This window comes from Antennarius striatus, chromosome 3 (assembly GCF_040054535.1).
Source record: "Antennarius striatus isolate MH-2024 chromosome 3, ASM4005453v1, whole genome shotgun sequence".
In the NCBI taxonomy this organism is placed as follows: Eukaryota; Metazoa; Chordata; class Actinopteri; order Lophiiformes; family Antennariidae; genus Antennarius; species Antennarius striatus.
This window is the reverse complement of record NC_090778.1, coordinates 26,825,584-26,844,609: the sequence shown is the minus strand read 5'-3', so window position 1 is coordinate 26,844,609 and position 19,026 is coordinate 26,825,584. Positions and strand designations below refer to the sequence as shown.

General features: G+C 47.6%; 2 protein-coding genes across 2 annotated transcripts; both read left to right on the top strand.

The window, feature by feature from the left end:
* Nucleotides 1-1,066: 1,066 nt before the first annotated feature.
* LOC137592519 (noelin-like) lies at nt 1,067-3,898 on the top strand. Its single transcript, XM_068310776.1, has 6 exons — nt 1,067-1,205; nt 1,774-1,923; nt 2,115-2,270; nt 2,565-2,784; nt 2,902-3,008; nt 3,236-3,898. The coding sequence occupies exons 1-6, from the start codon at nt 1,140-1,142 to the stop codon at nt 3,896-3,898; spliced, it is 1,362 nt and encodes a 453-aa protein (XP_068166877.1). The 5' UTR covers nt 1,067-1,139.
* A 3,374-nt stretch (nt 3,899-7,272) lies between these two features.
* snrnp200 (small nuclear ribonucleoprotein 200 (U5)) lies at nt 7,273-19,026 on the top strand. Its single transcript, XM_068310493.1, has 43 exons — nt 7,273-7,554; nt 7,768-7,931; nt 8,196-8,367; nt 8,467-8,659; nt 8,747-8,802; nt 8,912-9,010; nt 9,101-9,253; nt 9,361-9,460; nt 9,554-9,690; nt 9,776-9,853; nt 10,050-10,223; nt 10,313-10,450; nt 10,535-10,690; nt 11,238-11,408; nt 11,486-11,679; nt 11,766-11,889; nt 11,986-12,135; nt 12,212-12,454; nt 12,538-12,726; nt 12,810-13,160; nt 13,254-13,334; nt 13,455-13,538; nt 13,649-13,755; nt 13,827-13,945; nt 14,025-14,179; nt 14,259-14,448; nt 14,524-14,697; nt 14,776-14,936; nt 15,018-15,245; nt 15,326-15,517; nt 15,600-15,778; nt 15,851-16,002; nt 16,077-16,185; nt 16,276-16,384; nt 16,475-16,664; nt 16,755-16,919; nt 17,306-17,427; nt 17,519-17,662; nt 17,745-17,921; nt 18,004-18,164; nt 18,248-18,329; nt 18,441-18,533; nt 18,609-19,026. Exons 1-43 carry the CDS (start codon nt 7,510-7,512, stop codon nt 18,756-18,758), a joined length of 6,411 nt encoding a protein of 2,136 aa, XP_068166594.1. The 5' UTR covers nt 7,273-7,509; the 3' UTR covers nt 18,759-19,026.

Sequence of the window (19,026 nt, the reverse complement as noted above, 5' to 3'; positions counted from 1 at the left end):
AAAGATTGATGCAGAAGCTTTCTACTTGACAGCAGATTAGACCCTCATCCCTGCTTATTTACTAGTACGCTTCTCACAGAGAGGAGGAAGATGAGGAACCAGATGAAGACAACACATGTAATTCTATAAAATGATTTATGACTGTTCGTTCCAAAAGAAACACGCTGTCCCTAGCAAATAAACCCAACTGGAAGTAGGCAAAAAATAACACAGGAGGGAAGGAACAAAGTAAGGAGGGAGTGTTTGTGTCAACATGAAAATGCTTGGATTGCACAGTGGCCAGACGGAGAAAGAGAAAGCGACAGATGGAGAGAAATGATAGATGAGTTATGAACCCTGAATCAGTAGGTGAACACCTCCAGGAACGTCTAGAGAAGATTATGACGTCTCAATCCTTCATTCCCTCCTGACCAGCCCGTCCTATATCATCTCTCCTCTCCTTCATTAATTTACAACGTGATGCAAAGACAAACTGGTTCACCTGAAGGACAGAAACCTGCATGTAAAGAAGAGAAAGCATCCAATCCAAAACGGAGGAGTGCAGCTTTCCCAGCCGGGAGTCAGCACTCCAACTAGATCTGAAGGAAAGAGGGGGGGGGGGGGTTCTGTGAAGGGAATAATTAACACATTTTGGATGCAGAAAACAGGAGAGAGGAGTGAAAGAAGCCATCTGTGTCAAACTGGAAAAGGCTTTTCTAAATAGAGACATAATGCAGTAAACTGGTTTATGACAGACGGCCCTCAAAGGAAAGAAATTCCTCCCAAAGGAGTCAGTATATTCTCATATTCTACTATAATCTATCTAATACAATCTGTATATTTAATATATAAAGATTGAGACATGTGGTTTTATCACACATCTACACAGAGGAGGGAGGGGAAAGGAAGAGCAAGCCGAGAAAGGAGCAGAAAGAAGAGGGAGGGAGAAAGAACAGCAAGAACAAAGAGGACCAGAGAGGAGGAGGAGGAGGAGGGGATGAGGAAGAGGAAGAGGAAGGAGGGAGAGAGAGAGAGAGAGAGAGACGAGGGAGGGAGGAGGAGGACGTGCCGGAACGGAGAGACAAAAAAAAATCAGATTGATAACCAAAAAACAAGAAAATCAAGTTAATAAAGCGATCAATCGAGGACGTGTTTGATCGATGGAGTCTGAAGATAATCTGGTCAACATTTTCCTGCTGCTGCTGATCGGATCTCTCCTCACTCTGGTAGCTGCGTTCCGTTTCTATTCTACTGCATTCTATCATAGTTCAGTTTATTATCTATTGCTTTCTATTGCATTCCCATTTATAATCTGCGACACTGCATTTAAGATCTAACCTACTTCAGCCGCATTCTGTCCGTTTCTGTTTGTCTCCCACTGCATTCTGTTGTATGTGTTTGTGTTCTGCTGCATTCTATTTATTTCTATTTGTATTTGGCTTATTTTTCCACGTACAGTAAAACCTAACGCTCTCACACATCTGCGTTAGACGACATCAGCAGCTCTGCACCACCTGACAGTTTCTAAATGCGGACAATTAGGTCCTGTTGATTTTAATAATTTAAAAGATTTCTGCAGAAGCAGAAATACGCGGGCTTTCATGCCCTTGATCAGGACTGACAGGTTCGGGTTAAACCCGGCAGCGTCTCCTTATCTCTCTCTCATTAATTGATTGATTGATTGATTGATTCGCATTTAAAAGTGTGACCCTTCCTTTACTCTAAATCATTTGTTTGGCGGCTTCTGTTACCCGGAGCAGGTTTTATATCCACCGCCGTGTCTGTTTCTAACAGGTGGGTCCTTCAGCCCCTGGGGAGGGCTGGCAGGTGTACAGTTCAGCTCAGGATTCTGAAGGTCGATGTGTTTGTACGGTGGTTGCTCCTCAGCAGACGGTCTGCTCCAGGGATGCCAGAACCAAGCAGCTCAGACATCTGCTGGAGAAGGTAGTGCTGATAATAAATATTATACCAATTACACGACTGATGCAAAGAGACTGACAAAAAAAGAGAAGAAGATTTATTACAGGGGTGTGAGTAGAAATAATTTTAAGGATTTTGCTTAGGATTTTCAGAAATCCTAATCATGCATGAAGGTACACGAGTAGTTAATGGTATTATTATGCGTTTGTGGTCAGGTTCAGAACATGAGCCAGTCCATTGAGGTTCTGGACCAGCGGACTCAGAGAGATCTGCATTTTGTGGAGAAAATGGAAGTTCAGCTCAAGAGTTTGGAAAACAAATTCAAAGAGGTGGAAAATGGACATGAGAGCAACATCGCCAGACAGTACAAGGTACCGCCCACACGGCGTGATGTCACGCTATAAGCAATTACTGCATGATTTTAAATCATGTTTTAAAGTCGACCAGGACTGTAAAACTTGTTTGGTCCAAGCCCGTCTTACCTGGCTGCTGACACTAGATGCCGTTTCTCAGTATACCTCACTTTTAGAAAGCCTTCATCACTAACAGTATCTAACATCAATGTGTACTTAATAATCCGATTATTAATCTACGACAAGTAAACCCGAAGCTGGACAATCGAGATGATGACCTGAACAGTTATTGATCTGCTGTCTGTCTGTCAGTCCATCAAAGCCAAGATGGACGAGCTCCGCCCTCTGATCCCAGTCCTGGAGGCCTACAAAGCGGACACGCTGCTGGTGCGACAGTTTAAGGAGGAGGCAGCAAACGTCACGGAGCTCCTGGCTACGCTGCAGGAGCAGCTGGGAGGCCTGGACTACCAGGAGCTCCATAACCGAGTGATAAGCCTGGAGGACCGGCTCCGGGCCTGCATGCAGAGGCTGGGTGAGTAAACGGACTCAGGATAGTGTTTCCTCACTTCCTGTTTTTTTAATTTATTTTATTATATATTGTTTTCTATACTCCACAAACTGTCTTCATTTAGTGCTACTTGTGTTTCAGCCTGTGGGAAGTTGACAGGAATATCTGAGCCAATCACCATCAAGACATCCGGCTCTCGATTTGGATCATGGATGACCGATCCCGTCGCTCCGGTCGGCGACAACAGAGTGAGTCTCCATAGCAACAACACGGAAAAAGATCAAATGCACATTATCTGAATTAAGAAATAAACGGTTTGATAGTTAATGTGGGTGTTAGCCGCTGAGAGACACTTTACTAGAATGTAAAGTTCACTGTAAGGTTAATTAAATACAACAAACAACTTATTCATACAAAATTATTATAAACAATACAGCACTCTTCAGATTTTAACATCTTTGCTCCTATCCGTCAGGTGTGGTACATGGATGGTTACCATAACAACAGATTTGTGAGGGAGTATCTGTCGATGTATGACTTCATGATGACGGATAACTTCACATCTCACCGTTTGCCCCACCCCTGGTCTGGTACCGGTCAGGTAGTTTACAATGGATCCATTTACTTCAACAAGTTTCAGAGTCACACCATCATCAAGTTCGACTTCAGCACGTCGCTCATCAGCCGATCCCGACAGCTCGACTTTGCCGGATACAACAACATGTACCATTACTCCTGGGGCGGACACTCAGACATCGACCTGATGGTGGACGAGGGCGGGCTCTGGGCCGTCTACGCGACCAATCAGAATGCAGGAAACATCGTTCTCAGCCAGTTAAACCCAAACACTCTGCAGATCATCCGCAGCTGGACCACCAACCACCCGAAACGTAGCGCTGGTGAGGCTTTCATGATCTGTGGAACCCTATATGTTACCAATGGATACTCAGGAGGTACCAAAGTGTACTACGCCTACTCCACCAACTCCTCCACCTACGAGTACATAGATATTCCTCTGACCAATAAATATAGCCACCTGTCTATGCTCGACTACAACCCCCGAGACAGAGCGCTATACGCTTGGAACAATGGCCACCAAGTCCTTTATAATGTGACGCTCTACCACATTATACAGTGACATGAAAAGTACGGGTACGTTACGCTGCCATAATAACATTAACACGGAAATGAAAGCTAATTAGATCCAGAGATTAAGAGATAATCCCAATTTTTTTGACATTTAGTCAGAATCAGATTTCTATCAGGTCCTTTATTGATCCCCGGGATAGACAGGGTATCTTAGCTTAGCATTAAAAAATTAGAAGGTGGAAACTAGCTTATCCCGTCAAATGAATGTCCTTCCTCTAATAATTCCAAGCCTGACTGAGGGATAAAACTATGCCGCTAACAGGTCGCCCCATTCTGTACCTGAGTTCAAAAACATCTTTTCTTTACTTTTAAATTTGAACATGTGTTTAAAAACATGTATACAGCTAACAGCATGCACGTATGGTGGTTGCAGTATCACTTAGCTTCTCCTAGTCTTTGTGCTGGACTATTCCGCTAGGCTAACAGTTTTCCCCTGCTTTAAATCTTTGTGCAACGTGAGGCAAACTGTTTACCCCATGCCTCTAGTGTTTGCCTGAGGCCAGGCTAACAGTTACCTCTGCTCTTAGCATTTGTGCTAGGTTAGACTAACAGTTTCCCAATGCTTTAGCCTCTGTACTTGGCTGGCCTCTGTTCTTGGCTAGGCTACCAGTTTCCCCTTGCTTCTAGACTCTCTGCTAAGCTAGGCTAATATTTTTCTCATGCCTCTAGGCTTCATGATATTCTAATGTTTCCCCCCTGCTTCTACTCTTTGTGCTAGGCTAGGTTAACAGTTTCCTCGTGCATCTTGGCTTCATGCTATTCTAGCATTTACACCTGCTTCCAGTATTTGTGCGAGGTGAAGCTCACAGATTACCCAAGCTTCATTACTATGCTAGGGTAACCATTTTCCCATGCATGTAGGCTTCATGCTATGCTAGGCTAACAGTTTCCCCATTCCTCTAGGCTTCAAGCTATTCTAAGTTGAAAATTTTCAGCTTTTGCGCTCGGCTAGGTTAAGGGTTTGCCCCTGTTTTCAGTTCTAAACCTCTTTTTCAATCATCGATACGATCTAATCTCATCAATTAAGGACCAAAGTGTTTGCGAGAAATACACCTTGAAATTTCAAATAAATTTAGCTTCATCGATAGAACACAGCAAACGTTATCTCATGGCACTTTCCAAAAAGAACCGGTCTAGACTGACTCTTGGTTCTACAGAGAACCAGCAACCCGCCGACAGTATGAAGTCATAGAAAAGGAACAGCGACACAGATGTGTTCACCCACTATAACAATAACAGGTATAACCATAGAAAGATTGTAAAGACTGTAATGTAAACACAGACACAATCAAATATAAATTGAAATAATGCAACACATTTGTATGAAGATTGTTTTTCTATTGTTGACATTTTCTGATTTTGTTTTATCTTATTTTTGATTAACAAATATGACAGCAACGACATCGTCAACAACAACAAAAACAATAATAATAGTAATAATAATAATAATAATAATAACAATAATAATAATGGAAGCCTTCTTCCTGTTAAGTGTCACAGAGTGATTAAAACATCGTCTCTCGTTTCCAGTCTTTCCCTGTTCACTTGTACATTTAGCAGGGTTTGACGTTTCCCTCCATCTTTCCATATGTTATAAACTCTGACAGAGTTCTGGGGCAGGAACTCCCTCAGTCACCTTGACAACACCGTTGGCCGTCCTCTGCTGGTTAGTGTAAACGTACAGATTTGTCCAATGAAATCACTGAGCTAAAATATTTTCACCATAATTCATGTTGACATTGTGTTTTAGTTTAGTATCCTGATAGCTCATCACCAGCCACATATCAAAGCCATTTTTAATGTCTTTTAACTGGTATGTTTGGGTGAAATAAGAATCTGTTTGACTGAACGGCCTCTGAAACCCTCGTGTTCAGCTGTGTTGGGGGCCGTTGAGTCAGGACCACACCTTAAATCTGTCAGAATCATCAGACAGATTGAAACATGGGACATATCGTGATAAGACGATCCAGGTTTTTGTGTAAAAGACATTAGTTAGCATCAATCACATTCACATTCACAAACTTCTTAGATATTTAACTTTTACTTAAGTATATTTAATATGTTTGTACGAATAAGACGGGAAACAGTATTAATATTTAAATAATTTATTGAAAACATTGTAGTTCATTTTAAGAATTAAATTTTGTATTGCTACTTTTTTGTGTTTTGTATTTCAATAAAGTGGTACCCTGATGTCACGCTTTGGTATCTGGTTTTAGAGTTGTTAGGAATTGATGGAAAAGCAGGAGATGTGTTATTATTTACTGCATGGAAGATGGAAAAAATGGGTAACCACTGGCCAGAATGGCTTCTGACTGTTTCAGATTACACAATGTTAGTTGACAGACACACAAACACACGCACGCATGCAAGCATGCACGCACACACGCACACACACACACACACACACACACACACACACACACACACACACAGACACACAAACACACGCACGCACACACGCACACACGCATACACACACACACACACACACACACACACACACACACACACACACACACACACACACACACACACACACACACACACACATACATACCTTATTACTTATTTATTTATCCCTAAGGAAATTGTGTAAAAGAGCTATGTTGTCTGGGAATGCAGCTGTTGAAGTTTTTTTGTGTTTTGTTCTTACAAAAGTAAAATAAAATGCTCCATATGATAAACTTTAAAGTTCACAGTCTCCTAGTTTTGTTTATCTGAAGATGTCACCAAAAACATAAGCTTTTTAATTAAATTAAATGATTCAAATGCAACTTTTAGAGAATTCCAATTATTTTCTCACACTGACATATAACGGGAAATGCTATTAAATACTTACTAAAAAGTACAGTACATACTACTAAGTGCATATAAATAAATCCACGTGATTAAGTACATATAGCCCAGGACATATTAGTGAAAACATACAGTAAAGTAGCATATACTACACCTATTAATTAAGAACAATGTAGTACACACCAGCAAGTACAAAGCTGTAAGCACACATGATACAGTCCAAACTATCCAGTACATATTAGCAAGTATATACTCCCTACAAGTGTCTATGGAACATAGTGTCATAGAAACTAGCTGGAACAAAAAACAAACAAACAAGACGATTGATTGAAAATGTATTAATTTTTGAGTGTCATCCTACTAAAAGACAAACAAACCATCAAACAGACGAAAACTGCCATGACTTCTTGCTGGAGATAATTGTAATTGTAATTGTAATTGTAGTTGTAATTGTAAATCTACATATGTATGTAGTTGTTTTATGTATCAGGACCTGTAGGGGGCGCATCTTGTTTTTGACTTTAGTATTTTGTACAGCCTTTAACCCCGGAAGCGGAAGTTAGTGGTACTAGCGGTCTGCTGTGTACTCGTGTTAGCTTTGCTTTGTAACGTAGGGCAGACGTACTTTCTTGAATGAATTTCGAGCATTTTGATAACAGTTTTATGTCATAAATCTAAACACTGCACCGATGGTTCGGCGTATCCACAAAAAGGCGTCGTGAAGTCAACTTTGTGGATGTTCTGAGTCACCGGACGGGTTAACAATCGGATAGTCAAAAGCTACGAAACAAACGTCGCACCATGGCGGATGTTACTGCCCGTAACCTGCAGTACGAGTACAAGGCGGTGAGTATGAATCCAGTGGAGTTTAATAACAATTATCAAGTTATTACAGTTTAAATTAAGCCGTATCGTCAACAAACTTGCTAGCTGCGGGTGTTTAATGTTAGCGCGCTGCTGCTTCTTTAGCTAGCCGCTGTGCTAACAAGCGGCGGACCCAGTCGGAGCTGCGCAAGGAGACGGATGACTGATCAACTTGTCTTTTCATCAAATTGTTAGAACTCAAATTTGGTGTTGCAAGCTGATCGATCTCTGATCGACCGCACGCGGAGAGATGAGCCCACCGGAGAGGTTCTGTCCCTGGTCAATAAGCTGGAGGGGACCAAGATGGGTGACAAGGCTCAGAGGACCAAACCCCAGAAGCTGGAGGAGAGACGAGACAAGTGAGTTCTGTCACGTAATTAATTCAAATGTACTCGTTATGCTTGAAAATAATTTTTTATGTGATATATATTGAAAAATATATATAAATTGCAATGATTGGCAGCAACTTAGAAATTCTCAATTATTCATTAAATGTCGGTAACACTTCCAACATTTGGTGGTAAAATGACATTTTTTATGCTGATCTGGTTCTTTCCTTGTACTCTAGCTCCTGTCGGCCGTGTGACGTTATCTATAATCATTTTTAACTTGTGTCTTTAAAGGAGGCGAAAAAGAGATGAGGACCGACACGACATCAAAAAAATGAAAGGCTTCACGCTCCTCTCTGAAGGCATTGATGAGATGGTGGGTATTGTGTACAAGCCCAAAACCAAGGAAACCAGAGAGACGTATGAAGTACTGCTCAGCTTCATCCACGCTGCTTTGGGAGATCAGGTTAGAAAATAATTAACTGCTTGTTTTGAATGTCAGTTTGTGTTTTTCACCGGAGACGCCCACCTGAAGCCTTCTAATACAAAATAATCGGTCTTTCAGCCGCGTGATATTCTGTGTGGAGCGGCTGATGAAGTCCTAGCTGTCCTGAAGAACGATAAAATGAGGGACAAGGAAAGGCGCCGTGAGGTGGAGCAGCTTCTTGGACCTACTGATGACACACGCTACCACGTGTTGGTTAATCTTGGCAAGAAGATCACAGATTACGGAGGCGACAAAGACCTACAGAATATGGGTGAATATTGCTGGAGATACCCTTTAAGTATTGTTTGCATGATAGTTTGAAGGTGTTTTACTGATCATGGACTTGATATTTTTTCAGATGACAACATCGATGAAACGTACGGAGTGAATGTCCAGTTTGAATCTGATGAGGAGGTGAGATCTTTTCACGTTTTCTGTAAAAACTCCTAATCTCAGGGTCAGCCTAAGTCTAAATCCAAGCTGTAGTTTTAAATTTTACTAATTTGTTTTCTTTGCTATAAAGGAAGGGGATGAAGATCAGTTTGGAGAAGTACGAGACGAACACTCAGACGAAGACAGCGAAGGAGAGGAGGCGGGTGTGGGCTGTGCTCTTTCAGCCAATGTAAGTGGTCGGATCTAAATCGTGTTTGTTCTGAAAAGAGCTCCACGTGAATGTTCGCACAAAGAGACAAATCAATTCCTCTTCCCTCAGCTCGGTGCCACGGGTGATGTGATGACTGTGAAGAAGAAAGATCTGCATCCACGCGATATTGACGCCTTCTGGCTCCAGCGTCAGCTCAGCCGTTTCTACGATGACGCCATTGTCTCCCAAAAGAAAGCAGATGAGGTCTTAGAAATCCTCAAGGCGAGTTATTGATTTTTTTTCCCCCCTGTATTAGGCTTTTGGCTTAGTTTTGGTTGCATAAATCCATTTATAGAGTATCTTCTCAGTTTCCTGTTGGGTTTCTGCAGACCGCCAGTGATGACAGGGAGTGTGAGAACCAGCTGGTGCTGCTTCTGGGCTTCAACACCTTCGACTTCATCAAAATTCTCCGTCAGCACCGGCGCATGAGTGAGTTTGTGTTGGAGGACGATGTCATCTCAGATCGGATTACCGTGTGTCATCTGGGGTCGTTGATAGTCTTTCCTTTCCCCCGAAACACAGTTCAGTATTGCGCCATGCTGGCGAGCGCTCAGAGCGAGGCGGAAAAAGAACGGATCATTGGAAAGATGGAATCTGATCCGGAACTGTCGAAGATTCTTTACCAGCTGCAAGAGACGGAGAAGGAGGATATTATTCGGGTGAGACCTGCAGCCCTTAAACGAACCAATCGTAGGATGAGGTTTGTTGGGCGTTTGTCAAATTCTTTAGATGTTGTGTTCTTAGGAGGAGCGATCTCGCAGGGAGAGGGTGAGGAAGTCTCGTGTCGACGACTTGGAAGCGATGGACATCGACCGTGGAGAGGTAACGTTTTCATTTATCAGGCGAGGCAGATTAGCTGCTCGACTACTATGTTTGTTGGCATCCTGGCCTTTTTTTAAATTATAAATCAATTTAAGATCACAGTTTAGGAAAGTAGAACAAAGTCCCCACCTCAGGTCCTGATCTACGTCTTGACCCTCGACGTGGTTTTCGTGTCATCCATTCTTTTCCCCTGCAGTCGATGGCCCCCCGACAGCTTCTGGACCTTGACGACCTGGCCTTCACGCAGGGCAGCCACTTCATGGCCAACAAGCGCTGCCAGCTGCCAGACGGCTCGTTCCGCAAGCAGCGCAAAGGCTACGAGGAAGTCCACGTTCCCGCGCTCAAGCCGAAGCCCTTTTCTGACGACGAGGTCTGTCGATTGGTTCGAGGAAAACTCCAGAGATGAGCAGCGTCTGGTCGAGTTTGCGTCCTTCATTCTGGTTCTCGTTTTGTCCTCAGGTGCTCGTCGCCATCGAGAAGCTGCCAAAGTACGCGCAGGCCGGATTCGAAGGGTTCAAAACACTGAACCGCATCCAGAGCAAGCTGTTCAAGACAGCCATGGAGAGCGACGAGAACCTGCTGGTCTGCGCGCCAACGGTCGGTGAACGTCCTCATTATCCAGGAGTTCTGACGGCTTCCTGAGATTCTAAATTTCTTCTGTGTTGTTATTTGTGCTTTCAGGGAGCCGGAAAGACCAACGTCGCTTTGATGGCGATGCTGAGAGAAATCGGAAAGCACATAAACATGGACGGAACCATCAACGTGGACGACTTCAAGATCATCTACATCGCGCCGATGCGCTCTCTGGTGCAGGAGATGGTGGGGAGCTTCAGTAAGGTGAGCGCCGCCGCGTGGATCTGTTCATGTGCTGCTTGACATGGAAGTTTCAAAAGAAAGTTTCGACTCTTTGATCAGGAAAGAAAGTTTGTTTGTCGCCTCTTGGGTTCTTTAATAATCGGAAGTAATTAGTAATTAATAATCAGGTTGTTTCAGCAAAAAGAACCGTTTTCCTGTAACCACACTGCAGAATGGTGACTTTGATGCTAATATTTTTGCTTTAGTGACGCCACAAACATCTCAACAGTTGTTTACTTCTATAAAACAACAAAAACAAGACTGAAAAGAAGAATTTTGATGGCAAAATTATTTATTTATGAATATATATATATGTTCAACATCTACTTTTGAGAACAACGTATAGTTTCTCTTTTGTTGTTGTTGTTGCAGTGATAGCAGATCTAGTAGCATTGAAATAGCATTTGTGATTGTCTTCTCCGTGTCTTCCTGTCATATTCACACGTAATAGAGACCGATCGCTCGCACAAACACATCATATTGTAATGATATTGATTATCAACCAATTACTTTCTCCCTCTGTGTCCAGCGTTTGGCCAGTTACGGCATCACTGTGTCTGAGCTCACAGGAGACCACCAGCTCTGCAAAGAGGAGATCAACGCCACTCAGATCATCGTCTGCACCCCGGAGAAGTGGGACATCATCACCCGTAAAGGTGGCGAGCGTACCTACACCCAGCTAGTGCGGCTCATTATCATCGTAAGTGAACGCAGAGAGGTGGTTGTTGCAAATTTTGACAGAAACGCTCGTCATAACAAAGTCGATGCGTCATACAGGATGAAATCCATCTGCTGCACGACGACCGCGGACCCGTCTTGGAATCTCTGGTGGCAAGGACGATCCGCAACGTGGAGCTGACGCAGGAGGACGTGCGTCTGCTGGGCCTCAGCGCCACGCTGCCCAACTATGAGGACGTGGCGACCTGCCTGCGCGTCGATCCCGCCAAAGGACTCTTCTACTTCGACAACAGGTTCGTGGTCGGTCGTTTGTTGTCATGTTTTCCTGGTAACGCCATTTGTATTTCCATCTCTGAAAACTGCTTTGTTTTGTCTGCAGCTTCCGCCCTGTGCCTCTGGAGCAGACGTACGTCGGCATCACCGAGAAGAAGGCCATCAAGCGTTTCCAGATCATGAATGAGATCGTGTATGAAAAGATAATGGAGCACGCAGGAAAGAACCAGGTGGGTCTCCTCTAACATCCTGGTCTCGCTTTTACTGGAACTGAGGTTGTCCTGCGCCACGTACTGAACCACCGCTTCAAATCTCCTCTCCCTCAGGTTCTGGTGTTCGTCCACTCCAGGAAGGAAACAGGAAAAACCGCCAGAGCCATCAGAGACATGTGTCTGGAGAAGGACACCCTGGGCCTGTTCCTCAGAGAAGGTTCAGCTTCTACTGAGGTGTTGAGGACTGAGGCTGAGCAGTGCAAGGTAAGAGACGCCAAAGCCGTTTGGTCGGAGCACGAGGAGATGGCGTGAGGCCTCACGTCTCCACTCACTCCTCCAGAACCTCGAGCTGAAGGACTTGCTTCCCTACGGCTTCGCCATCCACCATGCTGGAATGACCAGGGTGGACCGAACGCTGGTGGAGGATCTGTTTGCCGATCGGCACATCCAGGTCCTGGTGTCCACCGCCACCCTGGCTTGGGGTGTCAACCTGCCGGCACACACCGTCATCATCAAAGGCACTCAGGTGTACAGTCCAGAGAAGGGGCGGTGGACCGAGCTGGGAGCCTTGGACATCCTACAGGTGGGTCTGCAGAGTGGACCCCAAACAGAAGCGGCCGGCACTTCATGTTCGCTGCTTAACACAAATGTTCTGTCTCCGTTCAGATGCTGGGGCGAGCCGGTCGTCCTCAGTACGACACCAAGGGCGAGGGAATCCTGATCACGTCCCACGGCGAGCTGCAGTACTACTTGTCTCTGCTCAACCAGCAGCTGCCCATCGAGAGCCAGATGGTGGGAAAACTGCCCGACATGCTCAACGCCGAGATCGTCCTGGGAAACGTGCAGAACTCCAAGGTGAGCAGAGCGTCATCTGCAAACTTGGAGCCGACCATCGGAAGAGGTCGCAGTTGTTTTACGGTGGTTTTCTTTGTCGTCAGGATGCTGTGAACTGGCTCGGATACACGTACCTGTATGTACGCATGCTCCGCAACCCCACCCTGTACGGCGTCTCCCACGACGACCGGAGTTCGGACCCCCTGCTGGAGCGGCGCAGGATGGATCTGGTCCACACGTCTGCCAACGTCTTGGACAAGAACAGCCTGGTGAAATACGACAAGAGGACGGGCAGCTTCCAGGTCACCGACCTGGGACGCATCGCCAGCCACTTCTACATCACCCACGATTCCATCCAGACCTACAACCAGCTGCTGAAGCCCACCCTCAGCGAGATCGAGCTCTTCAGAGTCTTTTCACTGTCATCCGAGTTCAGGAACATCACAGTCAGAGAGGTGCGGCGTTCGGTCCTTCTGGTCCATCCGCTTCAGTTCTAACGGTGACGAGCAAACAGAACTTCAGTTCTCACCTGTGTTCGTGTCTCTCAGGAGGAGAAGCTGGAGCTGCAGAAGCTGCTAGAACGAGTTCCCATACCTGTGAAGGAGAGCATCGAGGAGCCCAGTGCAAAGGTTACAACAGATTATTAGATCAGACATCGTTTATCAGCGACGCCGCAGGAAGATCAATCCGCTCTGAAGCAGAAGGAGCTGCAGCTTCTCACCAAACTCTGTTGTGCTTCTTGTCTTCAGATCAACGTGCTGCTGCAGGCGTACATCTCCCAGCTCAAACTGGAAGGCTTTGCTCTCATGGCCGACATGGTGTACGTCACACAGGTAAGACGTGTCACGTGACGCGGCATGGAGAGAAAGAAGGTTCCAAAAGGAGCTTTTAGGAGAAGAGAAATCAAAATTGGGTTCTCCTCAGATCTTTTCTGTCCTTCCAGAGCGCCGGCAGGTTAATGCGGGCCATATTTGAGATCGTGCTCAACCGGGGCTGGGCTCAGCTGACGGACAAGACCATGAACCTCTGCAAGATGATCGACAAGAGGATGTGAGTCGTTTAAAACTACCTCTGCTGTTTAGTCCTCCACGGCAGGTCGGTGACGTTCCGTCCTTCCGCAGGTGGCAGTCGATGTCTCCGCTGCGTCAGTTCAGGAAGCTGCCGGAAGAAGTGATCAAGAAGATCGAGAAGAAGAACTTCCCGTTCGAGCGTCTGTACGACCTCAACCACAACGAGATCGGTGAGTTTTTTTTCACCCCATGTCGATTCTCCCGTTCATCCTGGAGAGTTAATCGTAAGACTTTGTCTTCATTCATCAGGCGAGCTCATCCGAATGCCAAAAATGGGGAAGACCATCCACAAATACGTCCACCAGTTCCCCAAACTGGACCTGGCCGTCCACCTGCAGCCCATCACTCGCTCCACGCTGAAGGTGGAGCTCACCATCACGCCCGACTTCCAGTGGGACGAAAAGGTGAGTCATTACACCCGTGAGGCGCCTGGTGTGACCCGTCTCCGTCGTCTCCTGACCCGCCGTCGTTTCCCCGTCTCAGATCCACGGGTCGTCGGAGGCGTTCTGGATCCTGGTGGAGGACGTGGACAGTGAGGTCATCCTCCACCACGAGTACTTCCTGCTCAAGTCCAAATATGCTCAGGACGAGCACCTGGTGACGTTCTTTGTCCCGGTGTTCGAGCCTCTGCCGCCGCAGTACTTCATCCGAGTCGTGTCCGACCGATGGCTCTGTGAGTACCTGGGATGAAACTTGTCATCGCGTGATTGTCGGGTCCGTTAAACAGACGCTTTGCTTTTCTTCCCAGCCTGTGAGACGCAGCTCCCTGTGTCCTTCCGTCACCTGATCCTACCGGAGAAGTACCCCCCGCCCACGGAGCTGCTGGACCTGCAGCCGCTGCCCGTGACGGCTCTCAGGAACTCCGCCTTTGAGGCTCTCTACCAGAACAAGTTCCCCTTCTTCAACCCCATCCAGACACAAGGTACCCCACCCTCTCGGAGTACCCTGTTGTGGTTCTCCAGGTGAAAGATGCTCACTCTCTTTTAACCTTTGCTTCCAGTGTTTAACGCCGTGTACAACAGCGATGACAACGTGTTTGTTGGAGCCCCCACCGGCAGTGGGAAGACCATCTGTGCAGAGTTTGCTATCCTGAGGATGCTGCTGCACAACGCCGAAGGCCGCTGCGTCTACATCACCCCGATGGAAGCCCTGGCTGAGCAGGTAGGAAGTGGAAACATGTTCGTGTGAGACCGACATCGCTTTAGTTTCAAGTAACCAAGAAGTCAATCGTTTTTCTCTCAGGTGTTCATCGACTGGCACCAGAAGTTCCAGGACATCCTGAACAAAAAGGTGGTGCTGCTGACGGGAGAAACCAGCACGGATCTGAAGCTGCTGGGAAAAGGAGACATCATCGTCAGCACCCCCGACAAGTGGGACATCCTGTCCCGGCGCTGGAAGCAGAGGAAGAACGTACAGAACGTCAGCCTCTTCGTGGTGGACGAAGCTCACCTGATCGGAGGAGAGAACGGAGTAAGAACACAACACCCCCGTCCTTTCCCCCTGATTTCACGTCGCGTTGCTACACTAACGTCTCTCCTTCTTGTCGTCAGCCCGTGCTGGAGGTCATCTGCTCCAGGATGAGGTACATCTCCTCTCAGATCGAGCGTCCCATCCGAATCGTGGCCCTCAGCTCCTCCTTGTCCAACGCCAAAGACGTGGCGCACTGGCTGGGCTGCAGCACTACCGCCACCTTCAACTTCCACCCCAACGTCAGGCCCGTTCCTCTGGAGCTGCACATCCAGGTGTGAGCGCTCCACCAGTCTGAACGCGCAACGCCTTCACCTCCCGTCGGGATCCTGCGTTCATCTTTACGTTCTCTTTCAGGGCTTCAACGTAAGTCACACCCAGACCCGCCTGCTGTCCATGGCCAAACCCGTTTACCACGCCATCATGAAGCACTCGCCCTCCAAGCCGGCCGTGGTGTTCGTTCCCTCCCGCAGGCAGACCCGCCTCACGGCCATCGACATCCTGACGTTCTGCGCCGCCGATGTGGTTCCTCAGAGGTCAGTCGGGTCGGGATGAATGTCGCAGAAAGTTGAACAAGCTTCCAGGATTGAACGTTTCTTCTTCTGCAGGTTCCTTCATTGCACTGAGAAAGACCTCACCCCCTTCCTCGCCAAAATCAACGACTCCACGCTGAAGGAGACTCTGGCCAATGGGGTGGGCTACCTGCACGAGGGGCTGTCCCCAACTGAGCGCAAGATAGTGGAGCAGCTCTTCAACTCCGGTAGGAATCCCCGCCTCCAGCCTGCAGCGCCCTCTTTTGGGTGTTCAGGGTCTAACAGCCCTCTTCCCCGACAGGAGCCATCCAGGTGGTCGTCTCCTCCCGCTCGCTCTGCTGGGGCATCAACATCTCCGCTCACCTGGTCATCGTCATGGACACGCAGTACTACAACGGCAAAATCCACGCGTACGTCCCCCCCCCCACCAGTAGATCCGTGACACCCCAACAGAGCTGTGGGTTAGTCTTTAGTGACGCTGTCCTCCTATCGTCCCTCAGATATGTGGACTATCCCATCTATGACGTCCTCCAGATGGTGGGAAAGGCCAACCGGCCGATGCTGGACGACGAGGGACGCTGCGTCATCATGTGTCAGGGCTCTAAGAAGGTAGACTCCCCTCCTCCTCCTCCCACCCCCTCGTTGTTTTCTCCACAAAGCGACAGTAGGATTGAACGCTCCTGGTTCTTCTCTCTGTAGGACTTCTTCAAGAAGTTCCTGTACGAGCCGCTGCCGGTGGAGTCTCACCTGGACCACTGCCTCCACGACCACTTCAACGCAGAGATCGTCACCAAGACGGTGGAGAACAAGCAGGACGCCGTGGACTACCTGACCTGGACCTTCCTCTACCGCCGCATGACCCAGAACCCCAACTACTACAACCTGCAAGGTACGCCCCACCCCTTCAACAACATAAAACCCCCAAAACGTCTTCCCCTGGCTGATCTTTAACATCAGAACCTCGTGTTTTGGGCCTCAGGCATGTCCCACCGTCACCTGTCGGACCACCTGTCTGAGCTGGTGGAGCACACGCTGCACGATCTGGAGCAGTCCAAGTGCATCAGCATCGAGGACGAGATGGACGTGGCGCCGCTCAACCTGGGCATGATCGCCGCCTACTACTACATCAACTACACCACCATCGGTCGGTACCGCCCGCCACAGATCCCACTTCCTGATCGTGTATGACCGTAATTTTCAGACTACTGAGCGCAGGCGTTTAGGCGTAACATGAGATATTTAAACAGAAAAAATGCCGCAGTTTTCCTATTTCAACAATCAGATCAATTGATTTTAACTTAAAAGCTGCATCATGTGTCTTTCTCCATGTGTTTTATTTCATAAGAAGTGTGAATGATGTGCAAAATACCTGTTCACAACAATCAAACTATGATAGCGTCTTCCTTCTGACTGTTTATCTTGCGCTTGTGTGAAAAAAGTAGTGGCTGATAGTCCAGAGAATCCAGTATTTTTCCTCTCACGGATCATTTTCATCTGAAAGAATGAAATATTTATTCTTCTGATGGACAGAGTTGTTCAGCATGTCTCTGAACGCCAAGACGAAGATCCGCGGGTTAATTGAGATCATCTCCAACGCCGCCGAGTACAAGAACATTCCCATCAGGCATCACGAGGACACGCTCCTCCGACAGGTGAGGAGGCCAACGGGAGCAGCTCCGTCTCTTAGCGGTGAAACAAACGTGTTTCCGTGCGCTTACGCCGGTCGTGTTTTTTTCATTTCAGTTGGCTCAGAAAGTCCCCCACAAACTGAACAACCCCAAGTTCAATGACCCCCACGTGAAGACCAACCTGCTGCTGCAGGCCCACCTCTCCAGGATGCAGCTGAGCGCCGAGCTGCAGTCGGACACCGAGGAGATCCTGAGCAAGGTTTGCGGCGCCGTGTGGGCGGGATCGAATCCCAGGTGGGGTCCGGGTGTTTCTAACTGAACCGTGTGTGTTTGTCTGGCAGGCGGTGCGTCTGATCCAGGCCTGCGTGGACGTGCTGTCCAGTAACGGCTGGCTGAGCCCCGCCCTGGCGGCGATGGAGCTGGCTCAGATGGTCACCCAGGCCATGTGGTCCAAAGACTCCTACCTCAAGCAGCTGCCCTTCTTCACCTCGGAGCACATCAAGCGCTGCACAGAAAAGGTACCTTTAGCGTTCTCTGCGTCCTGACGTGCGTCTAAAAACCTAGCCACGCCCCCTGACCGCCTCTTCCTGTCGTTTCCAGGGGGTGGAGAGCATCTTCGACATCATGGAGATGGAGGACGAAGACAGAACCGCCCTGCTGCAGCTGTCGGACGCTCAGATGGCCGACGTGGCTCGCTTCTGCAACCGCTACCCCAACATCGAGCTGTCCTACGAGGTGGCCGAGAAGGACAACATCAAGAGGTTTGAGCAATGGCGGCAGCGGATGAATGAACAAAATTTGTTTTTTAATTCTATCAGCGTTGACTGTCCATGTTTTTCTGCAGCGGAAGTCCAGTTCTGGTTCAGGTTCAGCTGGAGAGAGAGGAGGAGGTGACCGGACCCGTCATCGCACCTCTCTTCCCCCAGGTACGCGCTTCTCCGTTTCCCCACCGCCGCTCAGGAACCTCACCTCAAAGGTTTGAGGGAGCAGACTGTTCACGTCTGTTCTCACATGACTGTTGTTTCTCGTTGCCACAGAAACGTGAGGAGGGCTGGTGGGTGGTGATCGGAGACCCCAAGTCTAACAGCCTGATCTCCATCAAGAGGCTGACCCTTCAACAGAAAGCAAAGGTCAGTCGGTTTCTGCGGGATTCAAACTGTCCTCTGACCGCCAGAGGCCTCATTTCATCCGTTTCCTCTCTTCAGGTCAAGCTGGACTTTGTTGCCCCGGCGATGGGCGTCCATAACTACACCCTGTACTTTATGAGTGACGCCTACATGGGCTGCGACCAGGAGTACAAGTTCAGCGCCGACGTGAAGGAGGCCGACAGCGATGGAGACAGCGACTCCGACTGATTAATCTGATGCTTTTATTCTGAAGGATCAGGGTTTTTCTTACTGTAGATATTCAGCCTGTTTTTCTTCTGTCATGTTATTCGGTAGATTTATCTGTTGGAATAATGCAAACAAGTCCTGTTGTGCTAAAGTCTGACAGACGGATGGACTCTGCTGGTGTTTCAGGTCTGACTGGAATACGATACGTTTAAAAATGCTCTTCTACTCTGGTGGAGACGTTTTTCGTGCTGTTTGAATTATGTTTTTGCAATAAAGAGAAGCGACACCT